The following is a 24398-nucleotide window of genomic DNA, read 5'->3' on the forward strand; positions in this document are numbered from 1 at the left end:
ACTGTATCTGGAAACTCCGGAATAACCTCCAGAGCCGACGAGCTGGATCTTCCAGGAACAATGGAGCTGGAGCTGCAGACTTTGAGGGAACCCCCGATCGCTACGGCGCTGCCATCTGAGAGGGAATCCCCGTTCCAGCATAGGTTCGCAGAAACCGCAGGTACAGTAACTCAGTACCTGGAAACTATGTGGAAGCCTCCATTGTGTCCGGAAACGTGGCCGATGGGCAGGACTTCAGGTCAGAATGAAGCACAGGGGACTTCGGCCCCCTCTCCATACTATCCTACTGGCCAATGTACAGTCCCTTGAAAATAAAGTGGAGGACTTAAGGTCAAGGCTGCTTTATCAAAGGGAGCTGAGGGAATGCTCTGTGTTCTGTTTCACAGAGACATGGCTCACCCCCAGCCCCCCAGACTCAGCGGTCCAGCCTGAAGGGTTCTCCATCCACCGTATGGACCATACGCGGGCATCTGGGTAAGGGAGAGGAGGGGGCATCTGCCTCATGGTCAACTCTGCGTGGTGCTCAGACGTGGCAGTCCTGTCCAACTCCTGCTCTCCACACCTCGAACATCTGCCGGTGAAGTGCCGTCCCTTCTACCTCCCAAGGGAATTCACCTCCATCATCCTGACCGTGGTCTACATCCCACCCCAGGCAGACGTCCGTCTGGCACTGGAAGAGCTGCATGCTGTGGTCAACAAAAACCAGGCATCTTACCCCGAGGCATTTACCACCATAGCTGGGGACTTCAAAAAAGCAAACCTCAAGAAATTGCTCCCGAACTTCCACCAACATGTCTCCTGCTGCACCAGAGGACCAAACACCCTCGACCACTGCTACACCACCATCATGAATGCCTATCGTTCTATCCCTCACCCTCACTTCGGTAAATCAGACCATACCGCGGTGCTGCTTCTTCCTGCCTACAGGCAGCAATTGAAGAGCACACCCCCAGAGGTGAGGACAGTACAGAGCTGGTTGGGGGGGGGGGGGGGGTTGGCAGGGGAACAACTACAGGACTGTTTGTAGACTGCGCAATGTTCAGGGACTCGGCAACGGACTTGAACGAATATGCCACAGTCGTTACAGACTTCATAAAGAAATGTGTGAAGGACTGCATCCCTACAAAAACCTTCAGAGTGTTTCCCAATCAGAAACCTTGGATGAACTTTGAGATCCGCAGTCTCCTGAAGACCAGACACCGGGCATTCATGTCTGATGATAGCGTGGTCTACAAGAAGCCCAGATACGACCTTGGTAAGGCCATCAAAAAGGCCTAAAGGGACTTCTGCTCCAAGCTGGAGGATGAGACAGATGTTCGGCAGCTGTGGCGGGGTCTGAATGCAATCACCTCCAACAAGGCGAAATCAGGAGGCAGCTCAAATGTCGGTGAAACATCACTCCCTGATGAGCTCAATGCGTTTTACGCACACGCTTTGATAGGGAGAATACTGATGTGTCTTCCCGAGCCCCCATTCGCTGTGATAGTATTTCAGTCTCAGTCACAGAGGCCGACGTCAGAAAATCCTTCAGGGGGTTGAACCCTCGAAAAGCGAATGGTCCTGATGGTATACCCGGTCGCGTTCTAAAAACCTGTGTGGACCAACTGGCTGGAGATTTTACAGACATTTTCAACCTCTCACTTCTGAGGTCTGAGGTTTCCACCTGCTTTAAAAGGGCATCAATTATACCAGTGCCCAAGAAGAGCAAGGTGACATGCCTCAATGACTATTGAACAGTGGACTAACATTGGTGGTGATGAAGTGCTTTGATAGGTTGATCATGGCGCAAATCAACTCCTACCTCAACAAAGACCTGGACCCACTGCAGTTCGCTTACTGCCACAACAGGTCAACGGTGGATGCGATCTCGCTGGCTCTCCATTCCGCTCTGGACCATTTGGACAACAATAACTCGTATGTCAGGAAATTATTCATTGATTCCAGCTCGGCATTTAATACAATGATCCCCTCCAAGCTGGTTACCAAACTCGCAGAACTGGGTCTCTGCGCATCCCTCTGCAATTGGATCCTCGACTTCCTCATTCACAGACCACAGTCTCTTCGTATTGGTGGAAATGTGTCAGCCTCGATAACAATCAGCACGGGAGCACCTTACGGCTGCGTGCTCAGCCTCCTGCTGTACTCACTCTATACTCATGACTGCGTAGCCGGTCATAGTGCGAACTCCCATCATCAAGTTTGCTGACAACACCACTGTCGTGGGATGTATCACTGATGGGGATGAGTCAGAGTATAGAAGAGTAATCGAGCGACTGTCCATATGGTGCCAGCACAATAACCTGGCCCTCAACACCCCTCCTCTCTCTCTCTCTCTCCCTCCCTCTCCTCCCCCTCCACCTTCCCTCCCCCTCCACCTCCCTCTCCCCCCCCTCCACCTCCCTCACCCTCCACCTCACTCCCCCCCTCCCTCCACCACCTCTCTCCCCCCCCCCTCCCATTCCCCCCCTCTTGCCCCGCCCCGTCCCCCCTGTGTGTGTGGGGGGTGGTTAGTATATGTGTGACGCCGCCCCCCCCCCCCCCCCCCCCCCCCTTTGAAGGGACGGGACCCAACGGGTCCCCCTTTGAAGGACGGGACCCAACGGGTCCCCCTTGGTCTAGTCTATCTAGTGTGTGTGTGTGTGCACGCGCGCTCACCCATAACATGTTGGTCAACGTTCAATCGTGTGATGTCACAATGCCCAATGCTCACAGATGTCCAATCGGAATGGATCCATTTACAGATGCCTTTGCAGCAGCCCCAGCACCAACCTCGCAGCCTGTGTCGAAGCGCGTCATCACATGTGTGGGAATAGAGAAAGAGGATTGGGGGTGATAGGGAATGGGGAACCGATGGACTGTCCCTACCCCTACCCCTTCCACTCTCCCTCCCCACTATTTCCCTCTCTCTCCCCTCACTATTTCCCCCTCTCTCTCCCCCCCCACCCCCTCTCCCCCCCCCTCCCTCCCCTGCCCCATCCCTCCTCCTCTCCCTCCCTCCCCAAATCTCCCCCACACCTCCCCCCCCCCCCCATACCTCTCTCCTTCCCTCTCCCACCCTTCTCTCCTCCCCCTCTCCATCTCCTCCTCACCCCTCTCCCTCCCCATCCCTCTCTCCCCCTCCCCATCCCTCTCTCCTCTCCATCCTCCCTCTCCTCACCCCTCTCCCTCTCCTCCCTCAATTTCTCACGGGGGGCTTATAACGCCTCTAAACCCCTCTGGGACCCTCTGAATACCTCTAGCCCCCCTATTCTCCTCTAAACACACCTGAACCCATCTGAAGCCCTCTAAACATCTCTAAACCGTTTAAACCCCTCTAAACTAGGAGGCTGCAAGGTGACTTGGATAGGCTGGGTGAGTGGGCAAATGCATGGCAGATGCAGTATAATGTGGATAAATGTGAGGTTATCCACTTTGGTGGCAAAAACAGGAATGTAGACTTTTATCTGAATTGTGGCCGATTAGGAAAAGGGGAGATGCAACAAGACCTGGGTGTCATGGTAACCAGTCATTGAAAGTAGGCATGCAGGTGCAGCAGGCAGTAAAGAAAGCAAATGGTATGTTAGCATTCATAGCAAAAGGATTTGAGTATAGGAGCAGGGAGGTTCTACTGCAGTTGTGCAGGGTCTTGGTGAGACCACACCTGGAGTATTGGTACAGTTTTGGGCTCCTTATCTTGCCATAGAGGGAGTACAGAGAAGGTTCACCAGACTGATTCCTGGGATGTCAGGACTTTCATATGAAGAAAGACTGGATAGACTCGGCTTGTACTCGCTAGAATTTAGAAGATTGAGGGGGGACCTTATAGAAACTTACAAAATTCTTAAGGGGTTGGACAGGCTAGATGCAGGTAGATTGTTCCCGATGTTGGGGAAGTCCAGAACAAGGGTTCACAGTTTAAGGATAAGGGGAAAATCTTTCAGGACCGAGATGAGAAAAACATTTTTCACAAAGAGTGGTGAATCTCTGGAATTCTCTGCCACAGAAGGTAGTTGAGGCCAGTTCATTGGCTATATTTAAGAGGGAGTTGGATGTGGCCCTTGTGGCTAAAGGGATCAGGGGGTATGGAGAAAAGGCAGGTACAGGATACTGAGCTGGATGATCAGCCATGATCATATTGAATGGTGGTGCAGACTCGAAGGGCCGAATGGCCTACTCCTGCACCTAATTTCTATGTTTCCCTCTCCTCACCCCTCTCCCTCTTCTCCTCCCACCCCATCCCTCTCTCCCCCACCCCTTCCCTCTCTAAACCCCACCCCCTACCCTCTTACCCCCCCCGCCCCGTTTCACCTACCCCTCTGTCCCTCTTCCACCGCTCCCCCTATCACTCCCTCCCCACGGGCCACTTCCACTTCTCTCCCCTACCCCATCTCCCTCCTCCTCCCCCACACCTCTCTCCCCCTCCCCTCCCCACCCCTCTCCTCCTCCCTCCTCTTCATCTTCATCTCCCTCTCCTCACTCCTCCGCCTCTCCTCCCCCTCCCCTCCTTCTCCCACCCCATCCCTCTCTCCCCACCCCCTTCCCCTCTCTCCCCCCCCCCCCTCCCTCTCTCTCCCCCCTCCCCTACCCCTGTCCCCATCCTTCCCCTTCTCTACCCCCCACTTACCACACCACCTCTCCCTCCCCCAACCCCCTCTCTCTCCCCCACCCCTTCCCCTTGCTCCCCTCTCTCCCCTCCCCATCTCCCTACCCCACTCCTATCCCCCCCCCTCCCTTCCCTCTCCCTCCACACTCTCCCCCCTCTCCCCCCCCCCCCCTCTCCCCCTCCCTCCACACTTCCCCCCCTACCTCCACACTTCCCCCTCCCTCTCTCTTCTCCTCTCTCCCCCTCCCCCACCCTCTCTCACCCCCACCCTCTTTCACCCCCCTCCTGCACCCCCTCCTCCCCCCCCTCCTCCTCCTCCCCCCCTTCCCTTCCCCCCTCCTCCCCTCCTCACCCCTCTCCCTCCCTCCTCACCCTTCTCCCTCCTCCCCCCCACGCCAACTCCCACCCCTCTCCCCCCCCCCCCCCCCCCCCTCCCGTCCCCCCCCCCCCCTCTCTCTTGCACCACTCCCCCTACCACTCTGCCCCTCTTCCGCACTCTTATCCTCCGCCCTCCCTCACCACTGTTCCCCCTCTCTCCCACCTGTGTGTTTTGAAGGTGGTTAGTGTGAGTGTGATGCCGCAGCCCCCCCGCCCCTGCAAACGCGCGTTGGGGAAACAGACCCAACGGGTCTGCGCTTGGTCTAGTAACTTATGAAACTTGGATGTGGGTGTGTGTGTGTGTCTTTTCATATGCGGTAACGGTGAAATCTTTATATATTCCGGTAGAGATTTACCTCATGATTTCAAAAATCCCCTCATCTGTAAATTTGATTCATTTTTGCCCCAGTTTTACTAAAATTGTTCACCAATCTGACATTTTTAAAATGTAACATGCTGAAGCGAGCTAGATGATGTCACAATGCCTTTGCTCCTCGCGGCCAGCTGCTAGAACACATTCCCAATGCTGATCTGGTATGTCATTTGACTTTAAAGCCAGTTTCACTGCTTTCCAAATGATTCCGTTATAACTCTCAACCTCACCATTTCCAATAGGATAATTGGTGTTGTTTTACTTGTTGCAATTCCTCTATTAGAAAGGTAGTCCTTTAAATCTTTTGACATGAATGAGGTGCCCCTATCAGAATGTATGTAACTTGGAAATCCACAGAATGAAACAGTTGATCTAAACATTTGATAACCGTAGCAGCTGACATATTTGGACAATGGAAACCTCGAATATTCATCAACTAAGGTAAGTATATAAACATTTTGAGAGGAGGGTGGTAAAGGCCCTTTGAAGTCAATACTCAAACGTTCCATAGGTTGAGTAGCTTTGATCAATCTTCCTTCTTCCTACCTTGGTTTTAATTCAGCACAGATTCTACATGAAGCACACGTCATCTTCACATCTTCTGTAGAGAAAGGTAAGTTTTTGGATTGAAAATAGTGTAACAAACGAGTGACTCCAGGATGACACAGCCCATTGTGAAGATCCGTGAGTGCAGAAGAATGAACAGAGGCACAAAATGCTCGAGTTAATGTATCCGGAGCAACATTATCCTTACCAGGGCGGTACTCAATTGAATAACTATATGCAGATAATTCAATCCTCCATTCATGAATTTTATTGTTTTTAATTTTTGTTCATTTCCGATTATCCAGCATAAAAGCTACTGAACGCTGATCTGTTATCAAAGTGAAGTGCTGGCGAGCAAGGAAATGACTCGATTTTCTCACTGCTTCAATAATTGCTGTAGCTTCCTTTTTGACGGGTGGGTAGTGCAATTCACTACCTTGGAGACTACGAGACATGAAAGCCACTGGTCGTCCTCCTTGATTTAATGTAGCTGTTGCTAAATCAGAGGCATCACATTCAACAACAAAGGGGAGATCCTCACCAATGGCGTAATGTCGCAGATTCTAATTGTTTCTTCAAAGAAGTAAAGGCACCAATTGCTGTAGAGTCAAGAGGAAAGATTTTGCTCTAATCGAAGGTTGAATTTTGTCAGAAGAAATTGGTATCCATTTAGCATAATATGCAAACATACCAAGAACCCTTTGTAGAGAGTTTAATGTAGCTGGAACGGGTATGGAGTGGGCGGAGTTTCTGGATCAGGCTTCATTATATCATTTCCAACCCATGATGTTATTGACAGCCTCATTTAATGTTAGATTTTTAGAATGTACAACTTCTAAAAACCGTTGTACATTTTTGTCATGTTCAGCTTTGTCTTTTCCTGCAATAGTTATATTATCAAGATAAGGGTAAGTATCTTTAAGGTTTTCCTGTTCAACACGTTAGTCCATCTCTCTCGGAAAAATAGCCACACCATTAGTTACACCAAAAGGAACTCTGCAGTCGTGGTATAATTTCCCCTTTGCTTCAAACGCAATGTATTTCTTCTCTGATTCTTTCAAAGGAATTTGGTAGTAAGCACTTTTTAGGTCAAAAGTAGAGAATACCTTATACTTAGCTGATGTATTGATAATCTCTTCCATACGAGGTAATGGATATGCATCAAGCTCCGTGAACTGGTTTATAGTTTGAGAGTAATTCAATGCAGAGTCTCTTTCTATCTCTCCAAGGGGTCCTTAACCACGACAACTTGTGCCCTCCAAGGGGAAGAGCTGGGTTCTATGATGCCTTCTCGTAAAAGATTAGTTACTTCTGTGTTGATAGTTTCTGTCATCTTTACTAAAATGTCTTGATTTTGTAGCAATTGGCTTGCGTTTAGAGCATAAATTAGTGAATAATGAAGGACATTCAACATGCAGCAGAAAAACCACACAATACTGGTGGCTTTGACAATATAAGATCAGGCATAGTTCCTTCATACATTATTTGAAGTGAACTGTGTGTGCTGTTTCTGAAAATCCTGACCTAAAATTATATTGCTACGCAAATTTTTCAAAATACCAAGACATACAGATTTACAACTAGTTTTGTTCAGAATAAAGTCTACAATACAAGATCCAATAATTTGAGTATTGAGAGTTGTCAGAGCCATCGAGATTTCTCTATTTGAAGGAATTATTGTTAGATTTAGTCGAGTCACAACTTGTTCACTTATAAAACTTTCTGAACTGCCAGAATCAAGTAGTACATTAAGTGTATGGCCATTGATGGATACCGTTGTAGCTGCATGAGACAAGCTCTGAGGAAATGCAGCTGTAATTGCACATAAAGACGGCGTATACATGGCAGCAGTCACAATTTTAGTAGTTGCTTTGGACTTGCATACTCTAGAATAATGTCCCTTCTTGCCACAACTATTACAAGTTGCCTCTTGAGCAGGACATATCTCTCTATCATGAATATTACGCCCGCAAAAGTAACACTTCCTTTTTGAATAAGTAGATGCTGCAGCAAGGGCATATTTATCAGTAGAAATTGTTTCAGCTTGCTCCATCTTAATGCATGGGTGAGATTCTTTTGTAGTAGTTGCAGCAGAATACATATTAGATGAGCCATAAGCATCTGAATTTTACTGAGCCAAGTCTAATGAGTAAGCTTGATTGTAAGCTGACTGTAAATCCAAGGTTTGTTTTCTAAAAGTCTCTGTCGTATTAAAGGTGATGCCAAACCATTGATAAGAGTCTCAAATAAGTTCCTGTTGATATTGATCAGCTGTAACTGCTTTGAAGGCACAGTCTTTACTAAGTCTTTGAAGTTCTTGTAAAAATTCATCAAGTGACTCACCAAATTTTGTTTACGAGTAGCAAGGAGGTGTCGAGCAAATATTACTTTGGAAGTCTTATCGAAGAGTCTGCTTAGTACATCAATAGCAGAATCATAAGTTGTACATTTCTCTATGTAATCATATACATCATAAGAGACAGAGCTTATTAATGTCCTGAATTTGGCTGGTGCATTGTCGCCACACTCATCAAAGAAGTTATTTTGTGTACGAAGCCAGTGCTTCCATTCCTTTGCAGCAGTAGGTGAGTCGGCGTCACGTCCGCACACGGATAAACCTGTCTCCTTCAGGTGTGTGTCAAAGGATGGAGCCCATCAGCTCCTCCAGGGTCATTGGTCTGTCCAGACCAACTGAGACCCCCGTAATACAGAACACGGATTTTGGGGAGGCAGTGCTGTTTTAGGTTTTGACTTGCATGGAGAAATCTGCAGATCCACAATCCGTCTACCGCAAGAATGTAGCCGAGTCTTCCTCGTCCTTAAGGATGTCATCATTAGAGCCCCTATTGGGATCGGAAGATTACATTGCAGGATTCCGCTGCACCGATTATGGCTTGACAGCTTTTCACCTCTTGGAGTTCCTTCTCACATCCACCCCCTTCGAATGCAAAAGCAAAAATCACAAAGTCCGTCTAATATTGGCCCAACTCTCTCTTCTGTCTCAGTCTCTGAAAGCTTTGAGGGTGAGAAACACCGTTTGGTGTTCTTGTTGGTTGCTTCCCAGCAGTGCGTTGGGCAGTCAATGCTTTCCAACCTGCACAATCCTTCTTTGATTCCTCTTGTTTGGTATCAGCAGCGATGTTCAGCTTCCACATCCGCCTCCCTGCCATCTGCTTCAAAGAGGTAATTTGGGTTTCTGGTCATGACCCTGTGTTAGTGGTAAAAGTACAATAGCCACTATGAAGAAGTGAGGGAGAAGACTGGAGGTGGCATGTGATCCTGGTGAGGAGGAGTTGGTGGCTAGATGGAGGGAATGGTGGAAACAGCCTCAGAGGCTGGCAGGTGATAAATTGAGACAACCTATGTCAAAGTTTGTTTCTTAAAAGCAGATAGCAACAAAAACTGTTAAAGGTAAAACCATGGCAATCTAATTGATTCATCAGACGGGAGTGGTGATCTACAATGAGCACAAACATTGCTCAGTGCTTCTCAGGCTCCCACTCACAGAACAAAGGACAGTTAGCACAATTATACATTTTTCTTATCAGTAAAACACTCTTACCAAGTCTGAATATGGCATGACTGAAAGATTCTGTAGCCTTTCAGAAGATAGAAAGGCTGGGTCCAAATCAAGCTCATCCATTGACAAGTTATTACTTATCTCTGGAGCGTTAGTTATTTTTTTCAATCTTGGCTTCTCTATGGCCTTGAAGAAGCACATGTTATTACTGCAGGCTGCCATCTTAATGTCGTTATTGAAAAGACAACCTGTCCTCCATATTGTGTTCCATATAATTTACAATGTCATTCAGACATGGCATCGAGCCATTCTTTTGTTCTGCTAGACCATGCTTTTGTAGAAGAATGACTACATTTTAGATTTGACTATTAGCTCTTTCACGTAGAGCTCCAGATTGTGTAATCTGATAATGAATGTGGAGGAATGAGATCAGGGAATGACACAAGCCAATTGGGACAGCGGGGGGGAGGGGGTGCCAGAGGACGTGGCAGAAGAAAGGAACAGGCGATGGGGTTACCTGAAATTGTAGAATTCAATATTCACGCCATTGGATTGTACACCAGAATACGACGTGCTGTTCCACCAAAGTTAACGGGTTCTGTCTTCACAGATGCTGTCTGACCTGGCGAATGTTTCAACATTTTGTCTTTATTTGATTTGTTCGAACAGATTATGATAATATTTGAAATGTTTCCAATTGTACTGGAATCTATATTTTCTGTTTTACAGATTCCTAGAGATGGAAATGCAACATTGGGTTCAGCAATTATTTCCACCCCGCTTCTGCGCAGAAGATCTATTTGTGGGAGACCACTCGCAGGGCTTGCTGCTCTCTGAACGCTTTGCTGCCAGCAGAGCCAAACGAATTAAACATATTTACAAGCAGGAAATTCAGTATTTTCATGAACAAAAGAAATCAAAACGAAAAAGTCACATGGCAGGGCTGATTGTCCATGAGCTGAATCCTGCGAATGATCAGATTGGCCAGAATCGCCTTCAGCTGCACGAATCAGACAATTCATGTCAAACTCCCACTCATGGAAAGGAAGAGCTGTGTATTCCAAGTACTGAGAAACAAGCAATGGGTGCAGACATGGAGCAATGCAAGATGAGAGCACAACTGGCTCTGGCCCAAACACAAATAGCTGAGCTGAAAGCAAACTGTAAGGAACTAGCAGAGAGTCTGGAAATGAAAGGTGGTCAGCTGCGCCAAGCCCAACAAGAATTACAGGGCAGAGCTCTGAAGGACAATTTCAATGTCCAAGAAATTCGTGCAAAAGAATTTCAAATTAAACGTCTCAGAGAGGATCTTCAGAATGAACTGATGACTGTAAGCAAGCTGAGATCAGAAGTGCATAAGACCAGGCTCAAATCTCAGGAACTCCAACTAAATAAGGAGAGGCTCCTCTCATCCTGGGAGCAGCAGGCATTGCGACACCAGTTGGAAAAGGCTGTCTTGATGGAGAAGATAAAAGAACAAACTGCAATTGACCCGAAGAAACTGCAAATGGAGCTGGATGAGGTGAAAGCTGAACTCAGAGCAGAAAAGTGTCATTGTGCTCGAAACAAGAAAGATTTAGAGTTGTTGTGCAAACATTTTGCCAGCTTACTTTCCTCAAACCCCGTTGAAACTTTTAACACTGAATTTATAAGGAAATGAAATGACTTTGGCTTGAACTAAACTTATTTGTTGAGTTCAATTGATACAAATTTTCTGCTTTGCTGTTGGTTGATCGCATGCAGAGTTAAATTGATTTTATACAATTAAGATTTCTGTTGATTGAATACACACCCAAATCTCTATTCCTGGAGAGATTTTCAGGTCATTTCTGATAATTACCTGTGACCATTAAATACGACTAAGTGTACTTTGGTCCATGTGTGTGCCAGGTGCTGTGATTTCAGTAGCAACCTGCAATGAAAGTTGCTGAACCAGTTGTGGCTGTAAGAACAGAATGGACAGATAGAATCATGCTGGAGAAAATCATTGGTGTTGCCTTTTGCTTTTTAATAGCAGATATAATATAATCTCAATTTGAAAACTCTATTGCTGTTTTCCTTTAAATATCTCCTGTTGCTATTTCTTTTTCTCATGTTTTCATTTTCTTTGACATGCTCCGTGTCTCTGCCCACTGTGCCACTGTCCCGCGACTGTCTTGCTTGCCCTCTCTCCATATCTGCATCATTCAGTCCACCACTGTCCCTTTTTCTTAAATGGATTCAGCAAGATGCAAAAATAGGTGAATATGGGTATGAGGAAGAGCAGATGAGGAAGAGCCTGTCTATTTCAAAACCATATTTCCACCCTCTTCCTGTATCCTTCATCATTTTTGTGTCCAGAAATATTTCTGTCTTCTTGAGTCTATTCTGTGTTTTGTCATCTGGAGATTTAGTCAGTCATACAGCATGGACATGGGCCTGTTATCTCAACTCCTTCAGGCTGACCAAGATGTCCCATCTAAGCTAATCCAATTTCCCTTTGCTTTAAACCTTCCTATCCATGTACCTATTTTAAAAACGTTGTAATTGTACCTGTCTCAACCACTGCCTGTGGCAACGCATCCCAAAATCTAACACCTTTATCTGAACTAATCTGAATTAAAGCATTTGTCCAGCTGATCAAGATACTGCAGTAATTCCTGAGAAGTGTCATCAGTGTGTCATCTAAGGAGCGAAGGAATAAGTGACGTTTCGGGTCTAGAGAGAGGCCTCGACCCGAAACGTTACCTATTCCATCGCTCCATAGATGCTGCCTCACCCACTGAGTTTCTCCAGCATTTTTGTCTACCTTCGATTTTTCCCGCATCTGCAGTTCTTTCTTAAACATCATCGTCTTAAGAAGTCTCGACCCGAAATGTTACCCAATTCCTTATCTCCAGAGATGCCGCCCGTCCCGCTGAGTTACTCCAGAATTTTGTGTGTCTACTGTCTATGATAACACCTGTTGTGGTGTCATCTATAAACTTACTAATCAAGTCTTGTACAATTGCATCCAAATCAGTGATTATAAACCACAAAGACCTAGTTGAAGTCCATATAGGGTGATTGCATGGCTGACGAGGCCACAACACTTGACCCGCAATGTTGCCACGCAACGCCTTCTGGAGGACAAGCGGTGTACTGGAGGCAAGCACGAGTGTGTTGATTACTATGGCTGCCAGTACAGTGGGACCGTCGTCAGTCCCAGCAGCCGTTGAATTGTCGCAGTATGCTTCCAATCTTTCAACTAATGAGTTTGCACGATATGTTCAAAACGTTTCTGTGATTGGTATCGACCCTTATTTAGTGCCTAATACAGAGAAATCGCGTGATCTTTCCCAACTTCCAGAACTCAATTCCATGGACATCACGGCATACTTGATATCAACGGCGAGTCCATACACGGCAAATAATTTCCAGCACACAATTCATGGATGCCTACAATCAATTTGCAAATGGTTGGTTGCATGACACAAGTGTATATATTCCAAAGAATCGTCCACAGTTCTGAGCGGTGTGTGGAAAAGTAAGCTTTCTATCATTTGTATATGATATTCGCAAGTTTTTAATTAGATTCATAAACTGGTTCAATAAACTTTTAGTGACATTTAATTTTTATTAAACCTTTAGAATTTTTATTTTGTTTCTAATTTAATTAATTACTTATTGGAAGCTTTTTTAACACTTTTTTCTCTTTCTTCAATTTTCCTCATACTACAGGTTCTGCACTCGCAAAGCTGTAGGTGTGACTTCTAAGTCATTGATGCCGTGGGTTATTGGGACAAATGGCCAGATATACAGTGCCCACTATGATTGCAAGGCAAGGCTCGCCGAAGTTTGTACCCATGTAGCAACGCTTCTCGTTGGTATTGACGCTGGAGTATGGATTTGTGGAAAACAAGTCACCCAGGTCAAAGCATGGATGGAGCCAACGAGATAGCAGGTTAAAGTTGCGCCTGTCAGCAAAGTTGACCTCTTCAGCAGCAGAGGAAAAGATGTCTTGATGCAGCCATACATTGGACGGAGCCGAACGAGCAACAAAGCGGAGATGAAGCTCCAACAGTGGCATCCACTTCATGTCCAACACTGGAGTAGCTGCAGGACAAAGCACTGAGTGAACTTTTGTTAGGCCTGTCCATGACGACAACAAAATCGGTCATACTCAGTGTGTTGACCCTTATGCAAGACTATTTGTTCCTGCTGAGACTGTTAAAGAATTTCCACATATTCTTACAGACTTAACAGACAAAGATACATTCAGCTTAATATATGCCGATTTTCTAAGGAGGTGCGAAGATATTTGATTGTTTTGTTACAGAGGAGGGGGCAAAGAATGTGGAGGCACACACTCGTCAGCAAGCCAAACCAACAATCTGGTTTCGGTCAAAGATCCTATAGCAAGATGGGCTACTCCTGCAAAATGCAATGGGCTGACGTGTAGTACGCTACGGAGGGGATCCTGGGCATTTTCCCCGCCCATTTTAGTAACCGGAACCTACCCGACCCGACTCGCAGTGTTATCCAAAGATCTTATAGCAGACTATAGGATCTTTGGTGTAATTCTGTTAGTTCACACTTCTGTTAATTCTTGTCAAGAATAAAATTTGACAGGGTAATCAACGTTGCGGGGGAACAGCTTTTGTGTGTGATATAGGGTTAGATTCATAATTCTGTTAATTCTTGTTAAAGAATAAAATGTTTATAAATTTTGCCTGGTAATTTTCTCTTTTAATGTTTTTAAAACCATTTTTTTTAAATGGCTCATATGCTGTGTTTGAGGTGATTTTGTATTACACTTGCACTCTGTAATTCATTCATCTAATCACATTAATGTAATCACACTGTTCACATCTGCAGTATTTGGGAAAATAATAGCAATATGAAGATTCCAGTTGCTCTAGCCCTGGAATGTTACTTAATGTTTTTGTGCTTATTTTCTATTTTCTATGGAGTTGTTTCTCCACAAATAAAGAGGGGTCCGGTCTTCCCAATAGCCAGAGAGTGGAATGAGATCTGCCTGTGGGGTTATCTAATTGAAGAATTTCACAAAATTAACTTTGTTTTGAGCAAGATTTACAAATGATGTATAACTTAAGGATGGTCTTATTCCATGAGCATACAACTGACTAGATTGTGCTGGAAAGAACACACATACATGAATGTGATATAGATGTATATAATCATATAACACACACAATTATATTTCTTCTGATTTTTATATCCAATGATGAATTTGATTTCAGACTAGGGACATTAAATAATAAACATTGTAAACCTCCCCGCAACTTCACACACACACTAGGCCCTATCCCACCACTCAACTAACCCCCCAGCACTCCCTCGCCTTCCCCCACACTACAATGTCTCCCCCCCCCCCTCCTATGCCCCTCTACCCGCTGCCCCGGGCCGCGCACCTCCCTCTCCCCGCTGTCCCGGGCCGCGCACTTCCCTCTCCCCGCTGCCCCGGGCCGCACACTCCCTCTCCCCGGGCCGCACACCCCCTCTCCCCGGGCCGCACACCCCTTCTTCCTGCTGCCCCGGGCCGCACCCCCGCACCTCCCCCCCCCCTCACCCCGCCCAAGTCAAAGACCAAAGCGAAGATACAGGAGCAAAGATCCGATCTTTGGCCGGAAGCAAGATGGCAGAACAAGATGGCGGAGCAAGATGGCGGAGCAAGATGGCGGAACTAGATGGCGGAGGCTGGTTGCTAAAATGGGTCCTATAATCACCCATGAATCTGCCCATGACCGTACTACGCGTTTGCGTGAGAGTAGGCCATCTTGCTCTGCTATAGGATCTTTGGTTTCGGTATCGGGCAGGCCACGTTACAGCATCAAAACTGAAAAGTGCTTGCAGGACAAATGCAGGTGCTCCTGCAATTAGTCTGATCAAATCGGTGTGCTACCCTGATCTGTGCAGATTTAGCACCAAGGCAACAAGATGGGGCTGTGATCATGAACGGCAAGCAAGACAAGCTTATGTTATGAGGATTATATGCATACTGAACACTCTGGTTTCATAATGAAAGATCAGGATTGATCACAAGCCCCAAGTACCCTTATTTGAGTGCAGCAACGGATGGACTGGTTCAGTGTGCTGATCATTGTTGCGGAGATGAGCATTTCGGTGATTGTGAAATTAAATGTCTGTTCTGTAAGAAGAACATGTCTTTGATGGACGTGGCGGAAGAGGACAAACAGTTTTGTCTTCAGGATGTGAATGGTGAGCTTCATCTGTCCAATAAGCAAGCTTACTACTACCAGGTCCAGGCCCAAGTATTTGTCTCGGAGAGATTGTTTTGGGATTTTGTGGTTTGGACCAGTGATGACGTCCGTCCCCATATAGAGCGTATAGTGAATAATCATGCTTTTTGGAAGACACTGTAGCTGCTGCCACTCACTTCTTCAAGGCATATGTGTTACCGGAGCTTGTTGGGCAGCATTTTACCAGTCCTACCAAAAATATGTCGGAGTATGTCATGGAGACCGATGACCAGAATGAAAACCAATGGTGCTACTGTCAGGAGGGGGACAGCGGGAAAATGATCAAGTGTGAAAACACAAAATGTCCTATTTAGTGGTTTCATTTTGAATGCCTGAAATTGCCAGAAAATAATGAGATGCCAAAAACATGGTTTTGCCCAGATTGTAGCCTCCTCCCAAAATCATAAAGAAAAGTTCCTAAAAAGAACTGAACTGCAGGTGTGGTGCTGAACAGGTTTCTCATAAATACCAAATCTAGCATTTGTATACCGAGTTAGCCTTGCATTGTATAAAACCACATAATAGGACATTTTGTGGTCATTTTCACACACCAATTTATTTTTCAAACTCTAATATTAATATTAAAGATTTTTATCTGTGCAGAGTTAAGCATGAGTATGCTCCCTTTTGGCATAGATTATGTTTTATTTTTAAAATGTATCAACGGTAGGTATGTTATAAAACTTACCTTCAGCGGCGCTGAAATGCTGCCACGGGCCGTGTGCGCAACTTTGGCGCCTTTGAGTGGGGGGCGGGATTAAAATGCCGTTTTCTCCTGCCTTTCTCAGGCTGTTCAGCTGCTGCAGAGAAATCGCTCCGACATCTGTTCTATCAAGTTTTTTAAAAACATCGCTGGGTAATTTAATCGCAGGAGTAAAATAAAAATCGACTTTTAACGCCGTCAACGCCAACAACGGGACGGATCGCCCGTACGGGACAAATAAAGGTAAGCCGTGTATTTTACCTATAAACTTGCTTCTTAGGATTACTTTAATCCAAATGTTATGTTGCGAAAAGGTGATTTAGGCCCCATACGAACCGGCAGTGTTTTTCCTGTCGATATGGGGTTTAAATTCACCGCAAACCGCAACGTTCCAAACGATCGCGTTCCACAAAATCCAACTCGCAAGATGATTTAAATGGCCATTAACTTACGGGAACTAAACACTAAATTCTATATTACTAATACACAATCGAGTATACCCACCTTATTAACACTAATTGAGGAATTCGGCTCTTTTTCAGGATATAGAATAAATTGGAATAAAAGCGAAATTATGTCTTTAAAACCACAGGATTCGAGACACTTACTAAAATTCCCCTTCAAAATTGCAACAGAAAAATTCAAGTACCTGGGTATTCAAATTACGAGAAGACACAAATCATTATTTAGTGCCAATTTTATACCACTATTAAATAAACTGAATGATACGATTAAATTTTGGAAAAAGCTCCCGCTCTCATTGATAGGTAGAATTAACGCTATAAAAATGACTTTCTTACCACAATTAATATATTTGTTTCAAGCGATCCCAATATATATTCAAAAATATTTTTTCAAAAAATTAGATTCCACTATCACTAATTTTATATGGGACTACAGAACACATAGAATTCAACGAAAGCATTTGTGCAAATGTAAAGAAGTTGGGGGTTTATCATTACCTAACTTTACATATTACTACTGGGCAGTGCATATTAAGAACATAATGTACTGGCTGGATAGTTCCACTCAGCAGTTGGAGTGGATAAGAATGGAGAAAGAGGAGTGCTATCCGCACGATATAGGAACGATCCTGCTCTCACCGATAAAATTGAATAGTATAATATATAAGAAGAACCCAATTATTCACAATATAATAAGAATTTGGAAACAAATAAAAGTATCCCTGAAATTAAATAATTTATCAGTACTAACCCCACTATTGAACAACCCCGCATTCAAACCTTCTCTCATCGACAACACATATCAACAATGGGATAGACTGGGGATTAGGAAAGTAGGGGATATGTATGAAGTGGGCAAACTGTTATCATTTCAACAATTAAAATTAAAATTTAAATTGAAGGATAATCAATATTTTAAATATATACAGGTATGTGACTTTATGAAGAAATATACACATAGATTTCAAACTATATTTTTAGATCCTTTAGAAGAAGCAATGAATATTAAGGCTGATTCACAAAAATTAATATCATACTTTTATAATAATATATTAAATAGAGAATCACCCTCAACAGAAGCATTAAGGGAAGATTGGGAACATGAGCTAATGATAAAGATCTCGAAGGATAGATGGGAAAAGTATTTGATGAATACACATAACTGTTCTATTAATGCAAGACATAATTTAATTCAATTCAAATTATTACATAGACTATATTATTCAAAAACGAGGTTGAATAAATTTTATCCAAACGTCTCTCCCAGATGCGATAAATGTTTGTTTCAAAACGCTAATATAACACATTCATTTGTAGGATGTACAAAGTTGAATACATTTTGGAGTGATATATTTGATATATTTACAAAGCTTTTCAAGTCAAGAATAGAACCCAAAACGGAATGGATTATATTTGGAATAATAGTAGAAGATACCAATTTAAATAAAGATCAAAATGTTTTTTTTAATTATGGGTTAATAATTGGAAAGAAATTGATACTTAAATTTTGGAAAAATACAACCACACCAACTGTTAAAATGTGGATTAGGAATATGATGGACATAGCACGCCTTGAAGAAATGAGACTCCGACTAATAGATAAATATGACCAATTCTTAAGGAGTTGGTCTCCTTTCATCAACTTTTTGGAATCATGTGATGCAGCGGTACCGTAAGGATTGCTGATTTTAGTTCATGACGCGGATAGATCTACATCTCCGAATACAGATTTGAAAAATTCTCTTTTAAGGGGCCTTCTCTTCTATTTCTACTTTTCACTTTCTCTCTTCCTTTTTTTATTTTTTATATACACACTTCACATTTTTCTACTCTCTACTATCTATTTTTCCACTTTTTACCCTTTCTATTGTTTTCTTTTTCTTGTCCTGCTTACTTCCTTCTTATAACATAAAACTAGAGGTTGTACATAGAATGGATTACGGTATTACATAGTTGGCACCTAAAATTAGGTTCCACTGTACTGTTTTGTGCTGTATTAACTTCTAATAAAATAAACAAAAAAAAACAAAAAACACTAAATTCCTTCCATTTGGCCTATAAATTTGGCCTGACAATGAGATTTAAAAATCATGTTATATTGTGAATTCTTGTGTGAATGTTATTTGGACACTTAGGCTATTTAAAAATGTTAACCTTTTTTTAAGAAATGGATAGATGTTTAGATCTAGTAATTGCATTTTGTAATGAGCTACAATTAGGTAACTAACTAATTATATGCTTTAATTTCAGGTCATCCAAGTAAGATTGTTTCATATTTGTTTCAGAATGCTACAATCTATAATAACTGAAAATTTCATTCAGTTCTCTTAATTTTTTTAAGAAAGTTATGGGCTTTTGACTGTCCTCGATGACAGCTTTTGAGTTAAGTCAATGGAAAAGCAATATTGAACAAGATGCTAATTTCACAGTATGAAAATGACCATAACTTTTTTAATACTGAAGATATGAAAGTGAATTAGGTGTCAAATTAAACTTCTTTTTATGCTTTGTCTGGTGGTATAAATTGCAGACTTGATTTTTAAAATCTCAAAGTTTTGTAACATTGCTATCAACGGTATTAAAAAAAGAGATACCAAAGTAATTTAAGTGTGCTCTCTTTGAAGTATGCCTAAGTAAATTATACATGTATGTGTGCTTTTATTGAATTGGTAGATTAATGATGCTTTAACACTTGATGTACCATTGGGATATAGTATAAACAATATGCCAATGGTACATCAAGTGTGTGCCGTTGAGGTAAACTACTTTCTTTGGATATAATTGTCAATTGATATAAAAATAACTGTGCTTTCTAAGAAAAATGGGAGAAAAAATGCTTTATTTCAAGTAAGCATGTTGATGCCAAGGCAAATTGAGAAGTTGTTTTCAAAATTCAAAATTCACTTTGACTATGTTGACTATACTTAATCAATATTTATCTTTCCAAATACATATATATCTTATCCCTCAGTGTACTCTCCAGTAACATTCTTCCTATAGATGTTATACACTACACTAAGTGGTGTAGTTTCCAATTTTTTCTTTGCAGTCCTTGTTAAACGAGGTAAATCTGCACTCGTTGGCCTTAGAACGTCCAGTCCCGGATTGTAATATGGACTATCTCAAGACAGCCATCATACTATCAGGGCTGCCAACTCTCACGCAGTGAGTGTGAGACTCACACATTTCACGCAATTCTCACGCTGATCACAGAATGTCTCCCGCTCAAAAATAAACAAATAAATAAATAAATGCATAAATAAAGTCAAGAACAATTCAATTTGCCCAATGCTACCAGATCTCTTCCACACTCACCAATGAGAATAGTTCAGCACGTGAAGGGGTCCAATCCAGCCAGATGATTTGGGAGGAAAATAGCAGTTTAGTTTAGAGTGTAAACTAAACTGCACATTCCCATGCAGATGGTGTGATAGGTGAGACACGGCGGTGGGCCCAGCACCGATCCCTGAGGCACCACTCACACCTCCCACCTTCACCTCCGTCGACCGCTCTGTCCACATCGCATGGAATGTTAACCCTGGCCCGGAGGTGCCGCCTCCGGAGCTGCGGGGGTGAATCTTGGGTTACGTCCCCGCTCCGACCCCCGGGTCACTGACCCTCCCCCTGACCCCAGCGGGACACAGAGCACCTGGGTGGAGGGGGTGGGGGGAAGAGGGAAATGCTCCCCAGACGTCGCCAAGTCTCCGAATTTCCGCTCACTCCGGGTGTTGTCGCCGCTTCACTGACACACACACACTGACACACCCTCGCACATACATTCTCACAAATACTGACACACACACACTCTCAAACACACTGACACACACACTCTCACACGCATTGATACACCCTCACACATACCCTCTCACACACCCTCACACACTCTCTGAGAGTGTCTTACACACACCCTCATACACACTCTCACACACCCTCACACACACCCTCACACACACTGATACACACCTTCAAACACACTCACATACACATTCTCACACCTCTCACACACTCTCTGAGAGTGTGTCTTACACACACCCTCATAAACACTCACACACCCTCTCACACACCCTCACACACACCCTCACACACACTGACACACACCTTCAAACACACTCACATACACATTCTCACACCTCTCACACACTCTCTGAGAGTGTGTCTTACACACACCCTCATAAACACTCTCACACACCCTCTCACACACTCTCACACACACCCTCACACACACTGACACACACCTTCAAACACACTCACATACACATTCTCACACCTCTCACACGTCCTCACACACTCTCTGAGAGTGTGTCTTACACACACTGACACACACCCTCATACATACCCTCATACACACTCTCACACACCCTCACACGCCTTCACACACCCCTCACTTCAATACAAATTAGAGGCTAAGAGTTCATTGTCTGAGTTTGATTGCTTGAAGCAGGTAAAGTAGGTGCAGTTGTGTAGCCTACATTTACAATTTGTTTTGTTAGGTCTACATTTGTGTCTACTAATGTCGATTTCAAATGGTTTATTAATGGAAAAGGTGTGTTCGAGCATGTACAACTGATCCAGCCCGCATGAAGTCGCATTTTGCCCAATCTTCTGGAATTTTTTGAGGCTGTGACAAGTAAAATGGATGAAGGGGAGCTAGTGGATGTAGTGTATCTAGACTTTCAGAAAGCCTTTCATAAGGTCCCGCACGGGAGACTGGTGACTAAAATTAGAGCACATGGTATTGGGGGTAGGGTGTTGACGTTGATATAAAATTGGTTGAGGGACAGGAAGCAAAGAGTAGGAGTGAAGGGGTCCTTTTCAGAATGGCTGGCAGTGGCGAGTGGAGTGCCGCAAGGCTCGGTGTTGGGGCCGCAACTGTTTACCATATATATTAATGATTTGGAAGTGGGAATTAGGAGCAACACTAGGAAGTTTGCGGATGACACAAAGCTGGGTGGCAGTGTGAACTGTGAAGAGGATGTTAGGAGTTAGCAGGGTGACCTAGACAGGTTGTGTGAGTGGGCAGATGCGTGGCAGATGCAGTATAATATAGATAAATGTGAGGTTATCCACTTTGGTGGCAAAAACAAAGGGGCAGATTATTATCTCAATGGAGTTGGGTTAGGTAAGGGGGAGGTACAGCGAGACCTGGGTGTCCTTGTACACTGGTCACTGAAAGTTGGCGTGCAGGTACAGCAGGCAGTGAAGAAAGTTAATGGAATGTTGGCCTTCATAACAAATGTATTTCAGTATAGGAGTAAAGAGGTTCTTCTGCAGTTGTTTACGGCTCTGGTAAGACCACATCTCTAGTATTGCGTACAGTATTGGTCTCCTAATTTGAGGAAGGACATCCTTGTGATTGAGGCAGTGCAGCGTAGGTTCACGAGATTGATCCCTGGGATGGCGGGACTGTCATATAAGGAAAGATTGAAAAGACAAGGCTTGTATTCACTGGAGTTTAGAAGGATGAGGGGAATCTTATAGAAACATATAAAATTATAAAAGGACTGGACAAGCTAGATGCAGGAAAAATGTTCCCAATGTTGGGCTAGTCCAGAATCACGGGCCACAGTCTTAGAATAAAGGGGAGGCCATTTAAGACTGAGGTGAGAAAAAGGTTTTTCACCTAGAGAGTTGTGAATTTATGGAATTCCCTGCCACAGAGGGCAGTGGAGGCTAAATCACTGGATGGATTTAAGAGAGAGTTAGATAGAGCTCTAGGGGCTAGTGGAGTCAAGGAATATGGGGAGAAGGCACAGGTTATTGATTGGGGACGATCAGTCATGATCACAACGAATTGCGGTGCTGACTCGAAGGGCCGAATGGCCTCCTCCTGCACCTATTTTCTATGTTTCTATGTAATCTGGCCCGTGACCTAAAATGAGTTTGATACCCCTGGTCTAAAGTGAGAATGGAACGATTCAGGTAAAATGACAGCATTTAAAATACATTTGGACAGATACGTGGATAGGAAAGGTTTAAAGGGATATGGGCCAAATGCGGATAAATGGGACTAGTTGAGATGGGGTATCTTGATCTGTATGAACAAGTTGGGATCAAGGGCCTGTTTCCATGCTGTAAGACTATGACACATTGTAGAAAAGGGTGCAATTGCTCTGGAGAGGATCCAGGGCCAATTTGTGAAGATGTTGGCAGGGCTGGAATTTTTTTTTCACTTTGAAGAAAGATTTGATAACTGGGATTGTATTCTCTGCAGCAACGGAGGTGAAGAAAAGACTTAGGTGAGGTGAATAATATTATGAGAATAGGACCTGTCTCGCTTAACAAAGAGTGTAGGGAGGAACTACAGATGCTGGTTTAAACTGAAGATAGACACAAAAAGCTGGAATAACTCAGCGGGACAGGCAGCATCTCTGGAGAGAAAGAATGGGTGATGTTTCGGGTCGAGACCTTCAGACTGAAGAGGTTGAAAACCAGCCAAATAGATGTAAAACACAATGACTGGAGATGTGCGTTATCCAACTAAGGGCAGAAATCAGAATCGTGTTCAAGTTCAAGTTACATTTATTGTCACATGCACCAATTGGTGCAGTGAAATTTAAGTTACCATGCAGCCACACAAATAAAATAAAATGAACACAACACTATAGAATTTAACATGAACATCCCCCACAGCAGAATCACCGTTTCCCACTGTGAGGGAAGGCAATAAAATTCAATCATCTTCCACTTGTTCACCCATAGTTGGAGCCTATTAAGCCCTCCGCAGTTACTGCTACGGGCAGCCCGATATTCAGGCCCTCTCGCCGGGATGATCGAAGCACTGACGTCGAAATGGAAGAACATTATCAGCGGCTTGGAGTTTCCGAATCGGCCTCTTCTTACCGCGGCGGCTTCCGAAGTCCACAGGCCGAACTGGGCGGAGCTCCAATCTTTATTGACATGACACCATAATAAATATATTGCAGACATTTTTTTTTAATGGGTTGGCACGGTGGCGCAGCGGTAGAGTTGCTGCCTTACAGCACCACAGACCCAGATTTGATATAGAATTTGTACGTTCTCTCTATGACCACATGGGTTTTCTCCGGATATTCAGGTTTCTCCCACATCCGAAAGAAATGCAGGTTAATTGGCTTCTGTAAATTGTCCCTGGTGTATGGTAGATTGTTGGTCAGTGTGGACTTCCATATATATGTTCTCTATATCCTTATAACTATGAAACTCTGATCTTGGATGTGTGTGTGTGTGTGTGTGTGTGTAATTATTTGTTTGTGTGTTGTCACATCTTCTTGAAAATACGACGGGATAACGGTAAAATCTTTACATATTCCGGTAGAGATTTACCCCCTGGAGTCGAAAATCGACATCTGAAAAATTTGTGCTTTATTTCTCAAGTTATTTATGAAGAAGTTCACAAATTTGATAAAACTTTGAAAATAAACAAGATGGTCTCGCTGATGACATCACAATGGGTCTGCTGCGAGCGGCCGGTGATGTTCCACGCGCTGCGAGTGATGTCACTCCCCGCCGCCAAACTCGCAGTCCTTTTGGTTGACGTCCGATCCCCCCCGCTGCTACCCCGCTTCTCCCCCCCCCCCCCCCCCCCCCCCTCTCCTCACCCCTCCCCCCCCC

General features: G+C 44.1%; 1 protein-coding gene and 1 long non-coding RNA gene across 4 annotated transcripts in view; both read left to right on the top strand.

The window, feature by feature from the left end:
- The window catches only part of ccdc160 (coiled-coil domain containing 160), a 29547-nt gene extending 14972 nt beyond the window's left edge, over positions 1 to 14575 (top strand). The window contains exons 2-4 of one of the 3 annotated variants that reach the window (XM_055644093.1): positions 10129 to 10921; positions 12728 to 12904; positions 13099 to 14574. In XM_055644093.1, the coding sequence (XP_055500068.1) occupies positions 10139 to 10921; positions 12728 to 12760 (816 nt within the window). In that variant the 5' untranslated portion in view covers positions 10129 to 10138 and the 3' untranslated portion in view covers positions 12761 to 12904; positions 13099 to 14574. Of the gene's footprint in view, positions 1 to 10128; positions 12905 to 13098 lie in introns of all 3 variants that reach the window. The other 2 variants (XM_055644091.1, XM_055644092.1) reach the window with 2 other exon arrangements.
- Positions 14576 to 16154: 1579 nt separating this feature from the next.
- On the top strand, positions 16155 to 19406 carry LOC129701938 (uncharacterized). Its single transcript, XR_008724297.1, has 2 exons — positions 16155 to 16587; positions 19059 to 19406. It is a non-coding gene; the product is annotated as an uncharacterized LOC129701938 (long non-coding RNA).
- The last annotated feature ends 4992 nt before the right edge of the window (positions 19407 to 24398 follow it).

This window comes from Leucoraja erinacea, chromosome 12 (genome assembly GCF_028641065.1).
Source record: "Leucoraja erinacea ecotype New England chromosome 12, Leri_hhj_1, whole genome shotgun sequence".
Lineage (NCBI taxonomy): Eukaryota > Metazoa > Chordata > Chondrichthyes > Rajiformes > Rajidae > Leucoraja > Leucoraja erinaceus.